The sequence below is a fragment of the Phocoena phocoena genome, chromosome 4 (genome assembly GCF_963924675.1).
Source record: "Phocoena phocoena chromosome 4, mPhoPho1.1, whole genome shotgun sequence".
Classification (NCBI taxonomy): Eukaryota; Metazoa; Chordata; class Mammalia; order Artiodactyla; family Phocoenidae; genus Phocoena; species Phocoena phocoena.
Genome location: NC_089222.1, coordinates 41566330 through 41585759, shown reverse-complemented (window position 1 = coordinate 41585759; position 19430 = coordinate 41566330). Strand labels below are relative to the sequence as shown.

General features: G+C 42.4%; 1 protein-coding gene across 1 annotated transcript; it reads right to left on the bottom strand.

Moving 5' to 3' along the window:
* Positions 1-18458: 18458 nt before the first annotated feature.
* On the bottom strand, positions 18459-19196 carry C4H3orf80 (chromosome 4 C3orf80 homolog). Its single transcript, XM_065877006.1, has one exon. It carries the CDS (start codon positions 19194-19196, stop codon positions 18459-18461), a length of 738 nt encoding a protein of 245 aa, XP_065733078.1.
* Positions 19197-19430: the final 234 nt, after the last annotated feature.

Genomic DNA, 19430 nt, shown 5'->3' with positions numbered 1-19430 from the left:
AAACAATATATAAAATATAATTTTATATATAAATTATATATATACTTTTATATATATATAAAATATAAAACAATATATACTACAATATATACTACATATATACATATACAATATATACTACAATATAAAAACAATATAATGAAATGTGTCTACATTCTACCAATTCTCTGGTAACCAGCTAGGTGCCCTACCATTCAATTCAATTCTGACACTACCCAGAGTTAGTGTAGGCCGCACAAGTTAAAGGGAAAAATCCTCAGCTAGACTGCCCTTATTTCAGTTGCCAGTCGCTAGTGGGGACCCCAGGATACCCACATCTCTCCGACTTGGCTCCAAATTTGTGGGTTCTTACCACCCCCCTTTAGGTTTGATAGTTCACTAGAATGATTCACCAAACTCACTGAAACATTTTCTATTACAATTTTATTGTAAAAGATACAACTTAGGAACAGCCAAATGGAAGAGATGCATAGAGCAAGGTCTAGGAGGAAGGAGCGGTCTGGGGGGAAGTGGGAGACACAGAGCTTCCATGCCGTCTCCTCCTCGTGGGACCCCGGCACGTCATCCTCCCAGCACATCAATATGTTCACCAACTAGGAGGCTCCCCCAGGACTTGGCTGTCCTGAATTTTGTATCAAGAGTTTTATTATGTAGGCACAGTTGATTAAATCACTGGCTATGAGATTGGACTCAATGGCCAGCTCCCTTCCTCTCCCTGGAGGTCAGGTGGCTAAAAGTTTTAGCCCTCTAATCATGTGGTGACCAGCCCTCATCCTGAAGTTCTCTAGCCACCCCCACTCATTAGCATAACAAAGATACTCCTCTCGCTCTGGAAATTCCAAGGGTTTAGGAAGCTCTTTACCAGCCCCCCTCCCCAAGACCAGATACATCCTTTATATATCATAGGCTACTCCCTGGTCTTTGATCATGGGATCTTTTATAGCAAAAGGAACATATCTGACTGAGCATAACAGATACAGCAACACTTGGAGGAGTCAATGTGGAGTAAGGATAGGAAGCTATTAAACTCAAGTTCCCAATACTTTTTTTTTTTTTTTTTTTTTGCGGTACGCGGGCCTCTCACTGCTGTGGCCTCTTCTGTTGCGGAGCACAGGCTCCGGACGCGCAGGCTCAGCGGCCATGGCTCACAGGCCCAGCCGCTCCATGGCATGTGGGATCTTCCCGGACCGGGACACGAACCCGTGTCCCCTGCATCAGCAGGCGGACTCTCAACCACTGCGCCACCAGGGAAGCCCCCCTAATACATTTGATGATCAATATTGGCATTATCTTTTCAATAATGCCGGTGTTATAACACATCACGTTATGGTAGATGTAACCTGAAAAATAAGAATCAAAGATACTGACACATTTACTGGAGTCTCATCCAATCTCAGATAATCAGCCCAATCCATCGTCATGTCATATGATGGGATATCTCAGGGTTTCCACTCCATCTTGTCAGGTTCAAAAGCAGGAGTGGTCTCAGCAATATATGACTTCACACTTTTAGGCATTTGGTATAATTAGACTTAAGAGACAATATCATTTCTTGCTCTGAGCTTCCTTCCAAGCATTACCATTGGAATTCTCTCATTGCACAACTCAGTCATTATTCATTTACCCTTGGCTACTTACTATTTCTTCTGTTTGTACCCAAACCTTTTCACCTTGGAAGGAACATTAGGTTCAGCCACTGTGCTGGTCTAGATCACAGGCAGCAGTAAGAGTCTAGCCAAGTGCCTCCCGCTCTGTCCACTCCCATCCACGTAAGATAGGGTTACACAGGTACAGGGTTAGTGGGCTATTTCTTCCAATAGGCAATGTAACTGTATTCACTGTTAGCCCCAGTATTGCCCAATGGAACGAAAGTGCAACCCACCCCGTCAGGCCCTTAGGAAAAAAAGGATCTCGTTGCTCAGGAATCATCCCTGCTTCCAGCAACATAGTTGCATCCTTGGTCCAGGGACCACTGCCTCAAGTAGGCAGAAGAAAGGTAAGGTGATACAGGAAAGAGAGAAAACAGTAGAGTTGTCACACCAGCACCCTCACCCACCCCCCTCATCCCCACATTCAGAAAAGCAGAGGATTTGTCCAGTGAGGACAGTCCCTCAGCCCCGCTCACGTTGACTGTGAGCACAGATTCGTGAGGACACGTAAACCAGCCTTTCATGCCTCTCTCTCCTCCCATTTTTTTTTTATAAATGTCTGGGGGTTTTTTGCTGTTTCTTTGGGTTTTTTTCTTTATTGGCTGCACTGCTCAGCTTGTGGGATCTTAGTTCCACGACTAGGGATCGAACCCGGGCCCCTGGCAGTGAAAGCGCCAAGTCTCAACCACTGGACCGCCAGGGAATTCCCTATCTCCCGCCTTTTAGACAATCAATGTTTTGATTGCTCCTTCTAATTCTTTACCAAACTGTTACTCTGAGGAAGATACCTCTCTGCCTGTTGTTGGACACAATGGTCTGTAAATAGCGTTCCTTGGTCTGAAGAAATGTGACGCAGTGGTCCAAATCAGTGCAATATCTCTGTTCCAGTTCTTTTGCAGTACTCCGATCATTTGCATCTACCCCTGGGTAAGCAAAGCCCAGTCCAGAGTCAGAGTTATTCTTGTCAGGATCCACTTGCCGTCCCCCAGGGCTACTGGCATCAGCCTGACTTGCTAGCTCTGGGCAAGGACTCCCCCTTGGGAATCTGCCCCAGAGCCAGCTGTAGTCTCTGTGTCTCTTGTTAGCAGGCAGGACAGTTCTTGTTGGCATTTTGTGACTCAGAGGATACCAGAGGAATACGTCTAGATTGAGCCCCTCTCTGCATTGCTGCAGCCCACACCCCCAGTGTCCACCAGTTTCACAGACCCAGGTGGCTACATCAAGTGAGCACACTAGGGTATCTGTTTGTCGATTCTAATCGCCTTCTGATGGCGTTGACGTGGCCTACTTTAATGCACCCCTCAAATTCCTATAATGATTTCCATAGAGCCATGCCCTGTTTCCATTGGCCTCCCAATAGGCCAATCTTCCATTGTCCTTCTGCCTGACCACATAGCCAGGTCATTGGCCACTGCCCATGAGTTGGTGAAGACCCAAACATAAGGGTAAACAGCATGCAGTGCAGTTCACCAAGCTGATTTGTTTTTATCTTTTTCCATCAGAGTCATGGCCTTCCAAACAGAATGTTGTCTGTTCATGTTGAAACTGCCATCCATAAACCAAGCAGCTCTTTGTTGGTCAGTTGAGAGCTGTTTATAGGGCACTGTCCAAGTGATCATAGAATCTGGCAGCTCCTCACATGGTTCCAAAGTCAGTCCTGGGGAAGAGAGTCTACCCACTCGTGGATACACTTCATTCCCCCGTAGCATGTTCCTGTACAAACCATGTCTATTTTATTATAGAACTCTTCTGAGTACTGCCTTCTTCATTAGAGCCTTTCTCTGACATCACCAGACATCATGGGTATTTCAGGTTGCAAGATTATTTTATGCCTTTCAGTCACATGGGCATTTCCAGTTAATGTCTGGTGGCAAGCTAGTAATTGCCCCTCAGATGGAAATTTTCTAGTCCACAATTCCAGTAGTCATTGCTGGGAGGTGCTTACAGGCTTTTGCCATAAACCACAGTTACACTCCACACACAGCTATTGTACAGAGGATTTGTCCAGACAAGCACTCCAGCTTCTATGAAGTGTGGGCTTGGGCAATCTTATTCATTCCCATTTAGCATGTGACTTGAAGGAAGGGTTTACATGTCTTCTGTTTTACAATACTACGTAGGGGAAATATTCCCCAGTCAGATGCAATATCCATCCCCATAATACATTCAGGTAAAAAAGTCATAACCACTTCATATAAACTCGTTCACCTGATGGAATTAAAGTACTGCATTTCAGTATCCTCTCAATATATTTTGCCTCCCATTAGAACTTTACCAACAGATTTTGGTACTATAGTGCACAGGGCTCCCAGGTCAAGTGTCCCCGAAACCTCCCCACCTTCTAACCATTTTACTCACGTGCATAAGGCTTTTGGTCCGCAGTGAAGGGTTGAGCCAAGGGACTGAGGCCCTTTTATCAATCTTTATCTTGATTAATCTCCCTATTACTTCAGGTATTTTCAGGATGAGTTCCTCATTGTAATCTTTGCCTTGCAGTTTTAAAAATTCCTCCAAATTGCGAAAAATAAAGCAGGCTTTGGGAGGACCTTTAATGTTGAAAGTCTAGCAGGAGGTCCTCCCAAATTTCAGTAGTGCTGTATTAAGACTTTTGTTTCAATTCCATCTATGTCCATTTTATTCTTCCCATTTCTTAAGAACCATGAAAAGATTTCCACCCCAATGGAGTATTTCCACACCACTGGAGTGAGTCCCTCGATTCTCCCATCTGTCTTTCCCACTTTCTTTTTTTTTGCGGTACGTGGGCCTCTCACTGTCGTAGCCTCTCCCGTTGCGGAGCACAGGCTCCAGACGCGCAGGCTCAGCGGCCATGGCTCACGGGCTCAGCCGCTCCGCGGCATGTGGGATCTTCCCGGACCGGGGCACGAACCCGTGTCCCCTGCATCGGCAGGCGGAGTCTCAACCACTGCGCCACCAGGGAAGCCCGAGTTCCCACTTTCTTTAATGTTTTTGGTATGTGTAAGATGCACGTGAGCAAGCTGAGGAAGCAAACCTGATAAGGCTTCTCAGACTGTTGTTCAGTTTTGCAGCAGTAAGATGACATGCAGTGGCCATGGAGAAGGGGCCCCCTTAATCACAGCATTTACCATGATGTGGGTGGATGAATAGTCCCATCATCACAAAGCCAGTTCCACACAGTTTGTATGTAAAGTATTTCAGCTGCTTTATCTGGGGTATTCTACTTGGCATTTATTTGGGAAGCTGGAAAGTCCTCCTTTTCGGGGTGAACACACTTGACAGCAGTTTTATTTAGTCCACTAGGCTGGCTGTTCCCTTGGGAATAACCTGCTGTGGGTCTGCGTCATGTATAGCCATCTATGGCTGTCCCGTACTGAGCTGCGGGTCCTGTATCCACCCTGATGTGCTTGTTCACTCTGCAGTATTCAGACCAAAGATACTGCCCCTAAATTTGTTGCTCTCACAATCCGTTTTAGCAAAGCTTCTGCAGGGAGCCGATGATAACTACCCACAAAATGAGAAAACTCCTTCACACCGTACCTTCAAATTTCAATAGCTTCTTGGTTTTGCCCTCCCGCTACATGGGCTACTTTCTTGGTGACCAGAGGTGTTGGAGGTACTTTCCATTGTCCCACCATAATTTTTCCTTTGGGGGCAGGTTTGAGGCTAGTGACCATAGTCCTGAGCTTGGTTCTCAATCAAGATTCACCCCAGCATTCTCTTTTATTCTCATTTTAGCAGTTACAGATAACAATACCCAAGAGATTGTATGTTTAGTATAGTTCTTTTTTTTGTTTGTTTTGTTTTTTGTTTTTTTGCGGTACGCGGGCCTCTCACTGTTTTTTTTTTTTTTGGTAATACAGCTCATAGATCATTTATTACAGACCCCCAGAAGGGTCTCAGCTAACACTTCCTAATCAAACATATTCCTACAGTGCAGCATAGGGACATTTACATTAAACAATATGAATAAAGATTAGAAGTAGTTTCTCACCAGGGTTTGCTGCCAGATGAGTTCAGTTTGGGTCAATTATGAAACATTTTTTGGATTTAGAATTGTGGAATGAGATCGTAGATTTGTTTTGGAGGGATTGGGGTGCATATGTTGGATGGGGATAGACGAAAGGTTGAAAAAAGAACTAAATCTTCATTTTTCATAGTGTAAAGGCAATAGATAATGCTTAAAAAGAACCCAAATCAGCAAATAATAAAGAGTTTATTTAGTGAGATGGCAGTAAAAACTAAAAGAGCCAGCTAAAAGGGATGAAAGTGGTTGCTTTTGGGGAGAGAGAAATTGAGAAGGAGTCCATTCCCACTGTTTTTCACAACAAGCCTCAGAGAGCTATTTGCTTACTTAAATATGGGCATGTATCACTTTGGTAAAAACAAAAACTGACTCTTAAAAAGTGACTGAGTGGAAAAAAATACGCAAACCACATATCTGACAAAGGACTTGCACTAGAATATGTAAAGAATTGTCAAATCCGAACAGTAAAAAACAATCCAATTAGAAAATGGGCAAGAGACACGAACAGACATTTTACCAAAGAGGATATGCAGATGGAAAATTATGCACGTGAAAAGACGTTCAAAATCTTAGCCAATAGGGAATTGCAAATTAAAGCTACAACAATCAGAATAGCTAAAATAGAAATTGGTGATAACACCAAATGCTGGCAAGGATGCAGACAAACTGGATCACTCATATATTGCCCATGGGAATGTAAAAATGGTATAGCCACTAATGAAAGGAGTATGGCAGTTTCTTGCAAAACTAATCATGCACGAACCGTACGACTCTAGTTGCGGCGAGCGGGGGATACTCTTTCTCATTGCGGTGGCTTCTCTTGTTGTGGAGAACGGGCTCTAGAGCACAGGCTCAATAGTTGTGGCACACAGGCTTAGTTGCTCTGAGGCATGTGGCATCTTCCCGGACCAGGGCTCGAACCCGTGTCCCCTGCATTGGCAGGCGGATTCTTAACCACTGTGCCACCAGGGAAGTCCCTGTGGTACATTTATATCATGGAAAGCTATTCAGTTGTTAAAAGAAAACTAATGCTACACACAACTTGAGTAGATCTCTAGAGAATTATGCTAGGTGAAAAAAAAAAAAACAATCTCAAAAGGTTATATACTGTATGCTTCCATTTATATAACATTCTTTTTTTTTTTTTTTTTTTTTTTTTTTTTTGCGGTACGCGGGCCTCTCACTGTTGCGGCCTCTCCCGTTGTGGAGCACAGGCTCCGGATGCACAGGCTCAGCGGCCGTGGCTCACGCGCCCAGCCGCTCCGTGGCATGTGGGATCTTCCCGGACCGGGGCACGAACCTGTGTCCCCTGCATCGGCAGGCAGACTCTCAACCACTGTGCCACCAGGGAAGCCCTATAAAACATTCTTGAAATAACAAAATACAGATATGCAGAACAGATTAACAGATGTCAGGGGTTAAGGATTAGTGAGAGGGAGGGGGTGTGTGGCTATAGGGCTATAAAGGGTGGCACCAGAAAGCTCTGAGGTGATGGCACAGTTCTCTATCTTGATTGTAGTGGTGGTTACACGAAGACACACATGTGATAAAATTGCATAGAAACAAAAACAGTAAGCGCAAAATAGTACTATATATATATTTACTATGAATACATCTATGTGTAGTAAAAATACACAGAGAATATTCTGAAAAGATATTGGAGGAGTGAGCTGGGAATTGAGAGAGCAGGGGTGTTAGAGGGGACTTTGCCATAACGTTTTCTTTTCTTTTTTAAAAAAGAACATGTATTTGTTATTACTGGAGTAACTGAAAATTTAAGCAAAAAATGCTGGAAGTTTCTATACATTTGTTGGCATATCTCAGTGTAATGGCATAAAAGATGGATTTTAAAACTGAATTTCTGGGAATTCCCTGGTGGTCCAGTGGTTAGGACTTGGCGCTTTCACAGCCGGAGTCCGGGTTAGATTCCTGGTCGAGGGAGTATGATTCCACAAGCCACGTGGCGAGGCCAAAAAATAAAATATTAAAAAAAAAAAACCTGAATTTTCTCCAGTGTGTGTGTGTTTATATTATTTTATTGCTAGTTCTTTTCACTTAATGACATATATCATAAACATATGCCCATATTAATACATGTCTTATCACATCATTTTAAAGGTGGAAGAATATCTCTTTGTATGAATGGAGCATAGTTTATTTAATCAGTGTCCTACTATTGGATAATTAGGTAATTTTCAATACTTCACCATTAGACCAGTGCTTTGACGGATATCTCTGTAATCCTATTTTGCACAGGGCCTTGATTGTTTCCATGGGATAGATTCCCAGTGGGGGAACTGCCGAATCAAAGCTATGTACATTTTAGGGCTTTTGACACATTCTGGAATTCAGAGGCTCCTCAAAGCTCAGTGAAGAAAACTTTTTTCATGGCTGCCAAGTCAACCTTGACCTTTCCTCTCTCTCAAATCCATTCACAGTGGTAACACCAACCACCTCATATGTAGTCTTCACTGGGTGCCAGACTCTAAGAGCTTTACCCTCTGATGTATTACTTTTAGCTTCCTTTTCAGAAGTAGAATTCGAGGGACAGAGAGGTTACGCAATTCTGTTGGAAACACATCCCTAATAAACTTTGGATCTGGGGTCAGAAGCCTCGAGAACCTGGTCCTAGAATCTATGCCACCCACTGCTTCTTGGGAAATGCATTTTTTCCCAATTGAAATATATTGACATATAACGTTATATTAGGTTAAGGTGTACAGCATAATGCTTTGATATCTGTATATATTGTGAAAAAAATCACAATAAGTCTAGGTCACAGCCATCACCACACATAGCAACTTTAAATTATAAAGCACAGTATTGCTAACTATAGTCACCATGCTGTACATTAGATCCCCAGGGCTTATTTAAGTTATAAATGGAAGTTTGTATCTTTAACCACCTTCACACACTCTACCACCCCACCCCGGCCTCTCTCTGGCAATCACCAATCTGTTCTCTGTATTGATGAGTTTGACCTTTTTAGATTCCACATATGAGTGAGAACATACAGTATCTTTCTCTGTCATACAGTGTCTGTATTTCATTTAGCATAATGCCTTCAAGATCCATCCATATTATCACAAATAGGAAGATTTCCTTCTTTTTTATGGTTGAATAATATTCCATTATATATATATATATATATATATATATATATATATAAAATGGAATATATATAAATATATATCACAATTGTTTTATCCATTCATCTGTTTTTTGTTTTTCGGTACGCGGGCCTCTCCCGTTGCGGAGCACAGGCCCCGGACGCGCAGGCTCAGCGGCCATGGCTCACGGGCCCAGCCGCTCCGCGGCATGTGGGATCTTCCCAGACCGGGGCACGAACGCGTGTCGCCTGCATTAGCAGGCGGACTCTCAACCACTGCGCCACCAGGGAAGCCCCTCTCCGTCCTCTCTTACTGCTCCCACCCAGGCTTTCACCCACAGTGTATCATCTCAACCAAAACCAGTCATTAAGACCGGCAGTTTTGTTTTTCTTTTTAAAGGTAATTTCTGTTTTTCTTTAAAATGTTTCTATACTTTTTTTTTTTTTACTGAGGACTAGTTGATTTACAATGTTTCAGATATACAGCAAAGTGATATATATGTATGTATATATTCTTTTTCAGATTCTTTTCCATTATAGGGTATTACAAGATATTGAATATAGTTCCTTGTGCTATACAGTAGGAACTTGTTTATTTACTTTATATATAGTAGCTTGTATCTGCTAATCCCAGACTCCTAATTTATCCCACATCCCCCTTCCCCTTTGGTAACCGTAAGTTTGTTTTCTATGCCTGTGAGTCTGTTTCTGTTTTGTACATAAGTTCATTTGGATCATTTTTTAGATTCCACATATGAGTGATATCATATGATATTTGTCTTTCTCTGTCTGACTGACTCCACTTAGTATGATCATCTCTAGCTCCATCCTAAATGTTTCTATTCTCAATTCAAATCATTAATGTCCATGATTAACTAGAAAAGTTTTTGAATTTCCACAAGTTTATCAACAACCCAGTGTCAACCAATATGTGTGCACTGGCACCTGCATACATTTTTATGGCCCAGGCACAGTGTTAAGTGCTTTCTATATATTACCTTAATATTCATTACAACCATCTCTCCCCACTTTACAGATGAGAAAATAGGCTTAGAGAAGGTAAGCAGCTTGCTCACAGTCACATAACTAGTAAATCTAGAGTCCAGCGAGTCACCCAGGCAGTCACACTCTAAACCACTGTTATTCTTCATGAAGTCTTAACAATCATACTCTACCACAAGAACACAAACAAAATCTTCATTTAGGAAGCTATTTTTGTCCCTGTTTTGATATTAGCGGGCACTGGGTACTTAGTTGTAGTGTTAGCCTCTATGGTTCTCATTTTATGCTGAGCATACAAAAATCTGTTTCTTTTTCTAAATACTGGAAACAATTTACCAGCTGTTTTAAAGAAGTGTTTTTGAATTTTTAAAGTTAGTGAAGCCAGACCAGAAAGGAGGTACACTTGCCACTGAAGGAACTGGCTGAATGAAATGGAAAAAACTGGTATCTGAGTTGCTTTTGTTGACCGTTTTCAGGTTTTATCCATGAAACATTTCTGCATGCCCACAAATAATTGTTGAGTCATTAAAGATTCCTGGCCCAGATTCTACTGTATTTTTAATAATAATTCCTTTTTTTTTTTTTTTTTTTTTTTTTTTGCGGTATGCGGGCCTCTCACTGTTGTGGCCTCTCCCGTTGCGGAGCACAGGCTCTGGACGCGCAGGCTCAGCGGCCATGGCTCACGGGCCCAGCCGCTCCGCGGCATGTGGGATCTTCCCGGACCGGGGCACGAACCCGTGTCCCCTGCATCGGCAGGCGGACTCTCAACCAGTGCGCCACCTGGGAAGCCCCAATAATAATTCTTTTAAACAGCAAATAACAGTAGCTACTTATTCACTTGTGAAAAGAAGAAAGTGATGCCATATGATGCTATGCAGCTAAGCCATAGCTCTAACGATAAGATATTCCACAGGGTTAAGAGCATGCTGAGAAGTTTAATGGTTGAGAGTCCCAGCTCTGGAGTCAGACAGGCTGGATCTGCCCCCTGGATCTTCCACATATCAACCATGTGACTTTGGATACACCACTCAGCCTCTCTGGGCTGCACCTTCCTCATCTGTGAAACGGAACTGATAATCCTTAGTTACTCCTTTTATGAATTTCAAATGAGATAATACACATAAAGTGCCTAGCACAGTGCTTGGCATATGGAAGCATTCAATGAATTAGAGTTATTACTGTGATAACCATCATGATAGCAAGTGAAAACTGTCACCCCCAAAGCAACTGCCAAGCTTATATCTAAGGCTGTGTACATGCTTACATTTTATTCTTTGGAAGAAAGACTACAATGTGAATTGCTACCAAATTTTAAAACAGAGCTTGCTAGAAATAATGATATGTAACTTATCAAGATTAATTGCCGGAACTCAAACATGGCACTATAAGTTTCAGGAATTAACTTATGAAATGACTAATTATAGACCGATGACAGATGTGTGTCCACAAAAAGCTTAGGTGCACTCTGGAGCAGGATCGGGAACCTCTGGAAACGCTAGCCGTCCTCAGGATACTGCTGAAAGCGCGTGAAGAAAAGGCAGAACCTGCGGAAGACTCGGCAGGTGTCCGAGAGCTCCCTCACACACCAAAAGAAACAGGGACAAATAAATAGAGGTAATGTCCACAGAAGGCTTAGGAGCACGCCAAAGCATACATTAGACCCAGCAAACACCCTCAGCATCCTCACGGGAGTGCTGAGGACATCTAAAATACAACAAGAATTAATGAAAGACCCGGCAGCTCTCAGAGAGTACCTGTAAACACCAAAAGAACCAGAGAAATAAATAAATGGTGGTGATGTTCACAAAATGCTTAGGAACACTCCAAAGCACAAACCAGAACCAGTAGAACATCTAAGAATGTTCAGGAGACCACTGGGAACAACTGAGGGAAAATGCAGATTCCGTGGAAGAAGATCTATCTGATAGGCACCAAGAGTTTACACAAACACCAAAGGTGCAATACAACCAGACAGTGAAAGCAACAGGAACTCCCTATCCCCCCGGTGGAAATGTAGAAAAGGTGAAAATGTCACAGGTTAAAAAAAAAAAAAAAAAAAAAAAAAAGATTGTTTAGGATGCTTAAAGAAAGGGCAGAACCAGTGGAAGACCCAACAGGAACTTACAGCCCTATGAAAACTTCACAGCAAATTGTGGACCCAGAAGATAAGACAATAAGAAATTCGGGACAGTTCCCAGGGAGAAACGTGAATCAGCTGAACTCCTGATAACAATCAAGAAATTTCTGAGAACTTCTGTGGAAAAGACTGAACCCATGGAAAACCCAACAGGCACCAACAGACCAAACTCCTAAAGAAAAGGGAAACCAAGTAGAAGACTTGACAGGTCTTCTACAATTTGCAAAACTGTAATACAGTGTGACTCTTCTCACTAACCTCAGGACAACTCCAAAGCAGATATGTGAATGGACAGGTTCCATTCACAGTCTACAGGCATGTTCCATTCTACAGGCGTGAAGAAACCTAAGAAAACTCCTAAGGCACATGCAGTAGAAAATCTGGCAGACATTACAATACTTAGGGAAACCCCAAATTTTAAAATCTTGTTCACAGGAAACCCTTAGGAAGGAGTCAGATATACCAGGGGAATTACAAGGAAAACCAAAACATCTGTAGGTTTTTAGATGTGAAAAATACTACTCAAGAAAACCGAGTAATAGAAAAAATATTAGAACATACGGAGTGTACATGTTTTTCAATCAAAAGAAAATGTAGAAGGCCATACAAAACTTTTTCTTAAAACACCAAAAGAGGGACTTCCCTGGTGGTCCAGTGGGTAAGACTCTGCGCTCCCAATACAGGGGGCGCGGGTTCGATCCCTGGTCAGGGAACTAGATCCCTCATGCGTGCCACAACTAAGAGTCTGCATGCCACAACTAAGACCCGGTGCAGCCAAAATAAATAGATAGATAATATATTTTTTAAAAAATAATAAAACATCAAAAGAAAACCTGGAGCCAAAAGTTATCAGTACTTGATTGAAAACGTCAAGAAAAAAGAAAAATGCAGTTGAAGACTTCTTGGAATGCAAACACTTATGGCAGAATCCAAGCAGAAGACACGCTGTTTGGAAGTGGACTATAGTGGATTTGAAGAAATGTTTGATTCAGTGAACAAAAATAAGGCTGGACCAGGAGATCTCAGTCAAGAAAACTCCTCTTGTAAGCCTTGTGAATATGAACCTAAAACTAATGCCTCTGAAACTGAAGACATGTAGCCAAAGAACATTCAAGATAGTTAGTCAAAGAACAAGATCTATCCTAAGAAACAAAAAAGATTAAAAAAAACTAAACATTTGCCTAGTCAAAAGAGAATGTACAAAGAGAGATAAATGTAAAGAAATATGAGCTTGATTTTCAAGAAAAGCTGAGTCAGGGAATGTCCCTATATCCCAGACACAGATATAGAACTGATACAGAACTCAAGTCTCAGTTGCTTATATTAACAGAAAAGATTCAGAGAGGGCTTCCCTGGTGGCGCAGTGGTTGAGAACCTGCCTGCTAATGCAGGGGACACGGGTTCGAGCCCTGGTCTGGGAGGATCCCACATGCCGCGGGGCAACTAGGCCCGTGAGCCACAACTACTGAGCTTGCGCGTCTGGAGCCTGTGCTCCGTAACAAGAGAGGCCACGATAGTGAGAGGCCTGCGCACCGCGATGAAGAGTGGCTGCTGCTTGCCACAGCTAGAGAAAGCCCTTGCACAGAAACGAAGACGCAAGACAGCAAAAATAAATAAATTAATTAATAAACTCCTACCCCCAACATCTTCTTAAAAAAAAAAAAAAAAGATCCAGATAAAGAAAGATGAAAAGAATACTGTGAAGTTTCCAAGAGAAAAACTCTGAAGATGGAGCTACGAAACAAAAGACAGAGACTGTAACATCAGAGGGAGAAGTAAAACTGGTGTAAATTTACAGGAATCTGATAGCTTGGCCATTTCAACAAGCGTTATGCACGTGCTGACAAACCAGTGAAGAGTTTGCAAGAGAAAAGTGAAATCTAGAATGAAGACAAGATACTTTTAAGACCCAGGAAAATAATCAAAAATTAATTTTGACATGGTAAAATCTTTGGTCAATACAGAAGAGAAAATTCACACAAACCAAAACAAAACAGGAGCAAATCTGCAAGATTCTAATCCTTTGTCTGATGAAACAAATGTAGCCAACAAAGAGGCAGGAATAAGACAAAGAGGTAAATAAAGATTTATTGTGTTTGAAATCTGGAAAAATTAAAGTCTTTGCTAAAAAGATGCAAAGATTTGATCTCTGCCCCAGTGTGACAGAGAAAATTCTGTAGATGAGAACAAAGAGATATGTTTACAGTCATTTAGTGGATAAAAAGGAAAAATTACCTCATTCAAAACTGGAAAACTACAGAAGTCACATGCGAATAGAACGCAAAATAAACACTTTGGAAAATACTGTTTTACCAAAAGAAGAAACTTTGTGCAAAAAGCCAAGGCATAACCAGAGTGATATTAAATTCCAGCAAAGATTAACCTGGAGTTCTAAACGATGAGTTTGGGAGAAAACATCTACTGAAAATCCAAAGCAGGATAAGAACAACACACAAAGAAAGAAAATAAGAACTAGAAGATATCAAGACAATGAAGGTGCTTAGCTAGGAGGGATAAAAAGTGATAATCTTTAGTTTAATGGCAAGCCTAAATATCCTCCATAGGATAATTTTTGCCATAAAATTAAAAGTGAATTCTGTAGGTAAAAGAGAATAAATAAATAAAATTAGGTTCTATATGTATTTAAGTATAATCAAAGTATTGGTTTTATTTGACATTTAATTATTTTATAGGCAAAATTTTAAAAACATAATGAAGACATCCTTTCTACCCCTATGGAAGAAAAGATGTCTTAATTTCTTGCAATTAGCTGGTTACTTGATTTAATCTTTGGTTGACAAAATACTTTCCCTTAGCCTACCACTTATTAGCCTTTTCACCAATGGATGAAAGGAGAATGAATGAAAAAATAAATTGTAAACCAGTGAGGTCAGACATAAACTTGTCAAATATTCTATTATTGATTGGTTGTCTGTAACTTACACTTTTGGAGAGATGGTTAATGCTGGGTTGTTCAAAATAAAACAACTCATTGTTTCTCTTAGTGTGGAAATCCAAATTAATTATGATTCACAAAATTTTTACAAGTCAATACAGAATATAGTATAAATCTCAACACCACCTCATGTTTATAACATATCAGTTTCAGCTCTGGATTGTTTCCTTTATTAATTCCACTTGAGAGAAACTATATACAAAAAGTACAACATTAAGATACTTACCATATTGCTTTTTAAACTGTTGAGGCCATTTCCTTAATGTTCCCTTTGGCCTTCACAATTGAATCTTGTTTTCCTTATACAGTACACCTCATGCCCTTTGGCATAATTGCCAATGCCATTTTCCGTGGCTGAAGCACACCCACATTTGCAGAATGTGGCAATTAATGGCCTCTTAAAACTATCATTATATCTTAAGAAGACATTTTCCTCTTGGTTATGATACTGAACACCACCATTACAAATTGCTTTTAAGCAACTGGTGATTATATATATATACACACACGATTTAGAAAATTAATCATGTTTTCTCTCATTCCAGATGGATTCTTAACATATCCAGGGCCATTACTTCCCGACTCATGAGAAGTCAATGAAAATAAAAATGTTTGAAATGTTTTAGCACGTGAATTAGTTTGATAACTGAAAACCAGGAGCGAAAGTTCGTTAGTACTGGAGAACCTGGCATTTCCAGGTGGCTTTGTTTAAGATATGGTATGTAGCAGCCCTGCAAAAGATATCAGTCACAGCCTATAAATCTATATAGATATGTCTGTATCCATATAGCTATATCTGCATTCTATACTATATATGGAATATTAAATATAAGTAAAATCAGCATCTCATCATGATTTATTTTCAGGTGAAAGAATAAAACTATTATCTACATTTCTATTTTCTACTAGTTCTATGTAATAAATAACTTCCAGGTGAAATCTATAAAACTGACCACCAAGATATTGCCGTTAGTGCTTTAAAAATGTTTCTATCCAGGTATTCTAGTGTTGTGAACACATGGGTTCTGTGTGTATTAATATGGTATGTTACATATGTGTGTGTATTGCCCTGAGATATGTTAATTTATCACTAATAAAAATAGCTTTTCAGGATTCCGCCCCCCCGACAAAATTATGCCTGAACAGAATCATGCTTGGTAAATCAATGAATTACAAGAAAAAAACCAAAGTAAACTCATTTTTTATTGAACTGGGGGATGTGAATAAAAGCTTGTGTGATGTGCAGGAAAAAAACAAGTGTAAAACTTGTTGTAACTTTAAAATTTAGTAGAATTTCATTGCATGATTGGTGTCACATTATAGACATTCTGAATTTTAGGGAGAGAAGTGTTCCATAGCTGGTACAAGGAAAACATCTTGGTTCATATTTTAAGTGTATTTTCGCAAGATTTTGTTGTACACTTCTAGATGTTGGTAGTAACAACATAGAAGATATACTTTATATACTGGTACTTGGATATTCAGTTAGATGTTTCAGATATGGGTGAGTTTTTAAAAGTGTCTAAAACAGTGTACCCTCAAAGAATAAATCATTTAAAGGAATAAGGCAACTTTCCGGTTTGTCTGAACAGTGGGTGGTACCGACAGCCACATGTAATTAAAATGTAGTGTTTGAGTAACATTAACATTTGTGATTATTCAATATAATGTGATTTCATTAAATCCTGTACCATTCTCAAAAAAGTTGATATAGTCTCAACTGCTGATGCTTTCGCCAATTCACAGCTTAAAATTGCTTTTGAATGATAAAGACACACATTTCGTATTTTAATACATTACCATATAGTCACACATCTAATACAATTTGCACAGAGAAAGATTTTAATGTTTTCTGTTTTAATACACTTCAAATGATTCTCTTTAATGACAGGGTCACTAGCTTTTAGAAGTTTAGAGTAAACCATTCTCTTCTCTTACAATTCAGACATCTTAAGATTTCTTAGAACTGTCAGACTTTTTCAATCAGCTTTAAAAAGTTTAAAGTAATCAAATCATTTTCTTCTAATACAATTCAGATATTTTAAGATTTCTCAGGATTGTCAGAACTTTTCAATCATAAGAACAACTTGTCTAGATACACGTGTGAGGTCCACTGTGTAATTTTTCTCAGTGTAATACTCATCCTTCCCCAAGAGAAACCTTTTGTATTTGTTTTCCTTCTTTTTCTTTCTTGATAATCACAAACTGGAATAATTATATGATATACAATGTGTTTACTGTACACAGACGATATGCATATGTACATTATACATAATGCATTTTAATACATTACTTTATATTACCATTTGCTTAAAGGACATTTCACAGAATGGTAGAACTGATACAACGACATGGTTTTTTCTTTAGATAGGTTGAATCCTTCTGTAGGACCTTACTGCACAATTATGGCTTTAAACAAAAGTCACAACAAATTATGCTTTGTATAATGTTGTGAAGTGTATTCCAAATGGAAAATGGAGGGAAAAGTGCGTGACATCATGCTTCGTGGTATGGCATACATATATCAATGCTTTTTACATATAACTATGACCTTGACTACAAACATAATGTATGATTATTATAAAAAGTTATATATTATGCCACAGTACTAAAAATAAAATATATTCTTCTCAAATAGTGAAAATAAGGTATGCTTCATGTTTTTAATCACATATGTTTTCTCGTTTGACCATGCCTCTTCTTTTTCCCATTGTAAATGAAATAATGTCCAACATTTTATTAAACAGTAATGATAGAGTGTAAACAATTTCTGGGCCATTAAGGCCTAAAAAAGGTGCTAAGATGATTATCTTGTCATTAACTGTGGAGATACCCTCCGAATGCGTTTATTTAATACATGGTAAAAATATAAAAATAAAGGACAAATAAATATAAATATCTTCTCAGTTATTGAAAAATCAAAAGTTCAACTGTACCTTATTACAAGTATGGTCCTGGATACGCGTAATTGCTGCATAAGTACGGCAACTAACCGGATATCACGGCTCTCCCCCCACCAATCTGTGAACTGTGACTATGCTTGGCCAGGAAGACACGGAAGGGTTTTCTTGGGTTCTCCGCAAGGGAGGGATTCGACCATACCTAGGTGCTGCTCTCCCAGACCCGCGCGCATCAGTCTCCAGTCATGGCTCACCTCCTCGCCCTCCGCCCATCCTGGGAGACCTTGACCTGTCCAGGCGAGAGGGAAAGGAGTGGAACTGCGTCCCTCTCGCTTCATCCCTAAAGGTTACTGCCCTTCCCCCGAAGCTCATATGTTCTCTGATTTGGGAAGCAGGCACTTACAAGTGAACTCAAGCCGAGGCGAGGCTTAGGGCGGGGACGTCCTCCCAAGTTGCGCTCTGGCCTCGTCTGCTGCTATCGCCCCCGCCGCGCTTGCCTAACGTTTCCTTGAACCGAATGAAACGTAGGGAAATTTAACATCCCGGGGGAGGCGGGGGTGGGGATGGCCCCAACCCCGTCTCCGGGCGACAGGCGGGGTCTGAGACAACTGGCGGCGGCGGCCGCGGCCACCCTGGCCTTGCGTCCCACCCGTAGCCCCCGGCCTGGTTCTGTCCGCGTGGTCCTCGCGAGGCCCCGGGCGCTCAGATGAGCGGGAAGCGGCCCTCGCCGCCGCCGTCGGACTCCCCGGCGCCTCCACCTCGCGGGCGGCCGAGCACCGACACGGGCAACACGACCTCCCCGGGACTGAACTGCTGCAGCCGCATGGACTCCTCGTAGGTTGGCAGGTACTTGACCTCCTCGTAGCTGGGCAGCTGCAGGAAGACCGGCGAGACTACGCGCAGCTCGTGCTCCGAGGCGCAGGAAGGGGCCGAGCGCCCGCCGCCTGCCCGGCCCCGGCCACCGCCTCCACTGTCCAGCAGCGAGTCTTGAGAGCCGGCGGCCGCCTCGTCCCGCAGCAGCGCTGGCGAGTCGTCGTCGTCGTCGTCGGGCGGCCCCGCGGCCCCCGGCTGCCCGGCGCCCCCCGGTGGTCCCGGCCGCGCCTGCCCGCGCGGGTACCTGCGTGGGTTGGGGCAGATGATGCGCTGCAAGAAGTAGCCGATGGCGAAGAGCACCAGCAGGATGAGCAGCCCGGAGAGCTTGCGGACGAACCAGCCCACGTTGTCGAGGAAAGCGTGCAGCGGCAGCTTGCAGCAGCGCACCGCGGTGGCGTTGGCCGCGTCGCAGCAGCGCTCCCGCTCGCCGCACGCCAGCTCCGCGCAGCCTCCGCCGCCCCGCGAGGGCGCCACCAGCGCCAGCGCCAGCAGTAGCAGCAGCGGCAGCAGCGGTGGCGGCGCCGGCGCCACCGACAGGCCCTCGGCCGTGACCCCGGGTCCCCACATGGCCCGCGCGTACCGTTGCTAAGGTCCGGGGGCGCGGGGGTATCCGTCTGTCCGCGTGTCCGTCAGTCCCTCCCCGGGCGCTCCGCTCGGGTCCCGCGCGCCGCCTCCCTTGCCTCTGCTACCTGCGGCCGGAGCAGTCCTCACTTGGCCACGCTTGGGCGGAAGGAGGAGCCCGAGGCGCGCCGAGCCTGCGGGAGGCGGCCGCTTCCCGCGCCTGAACAGTCTCCTGAGCTT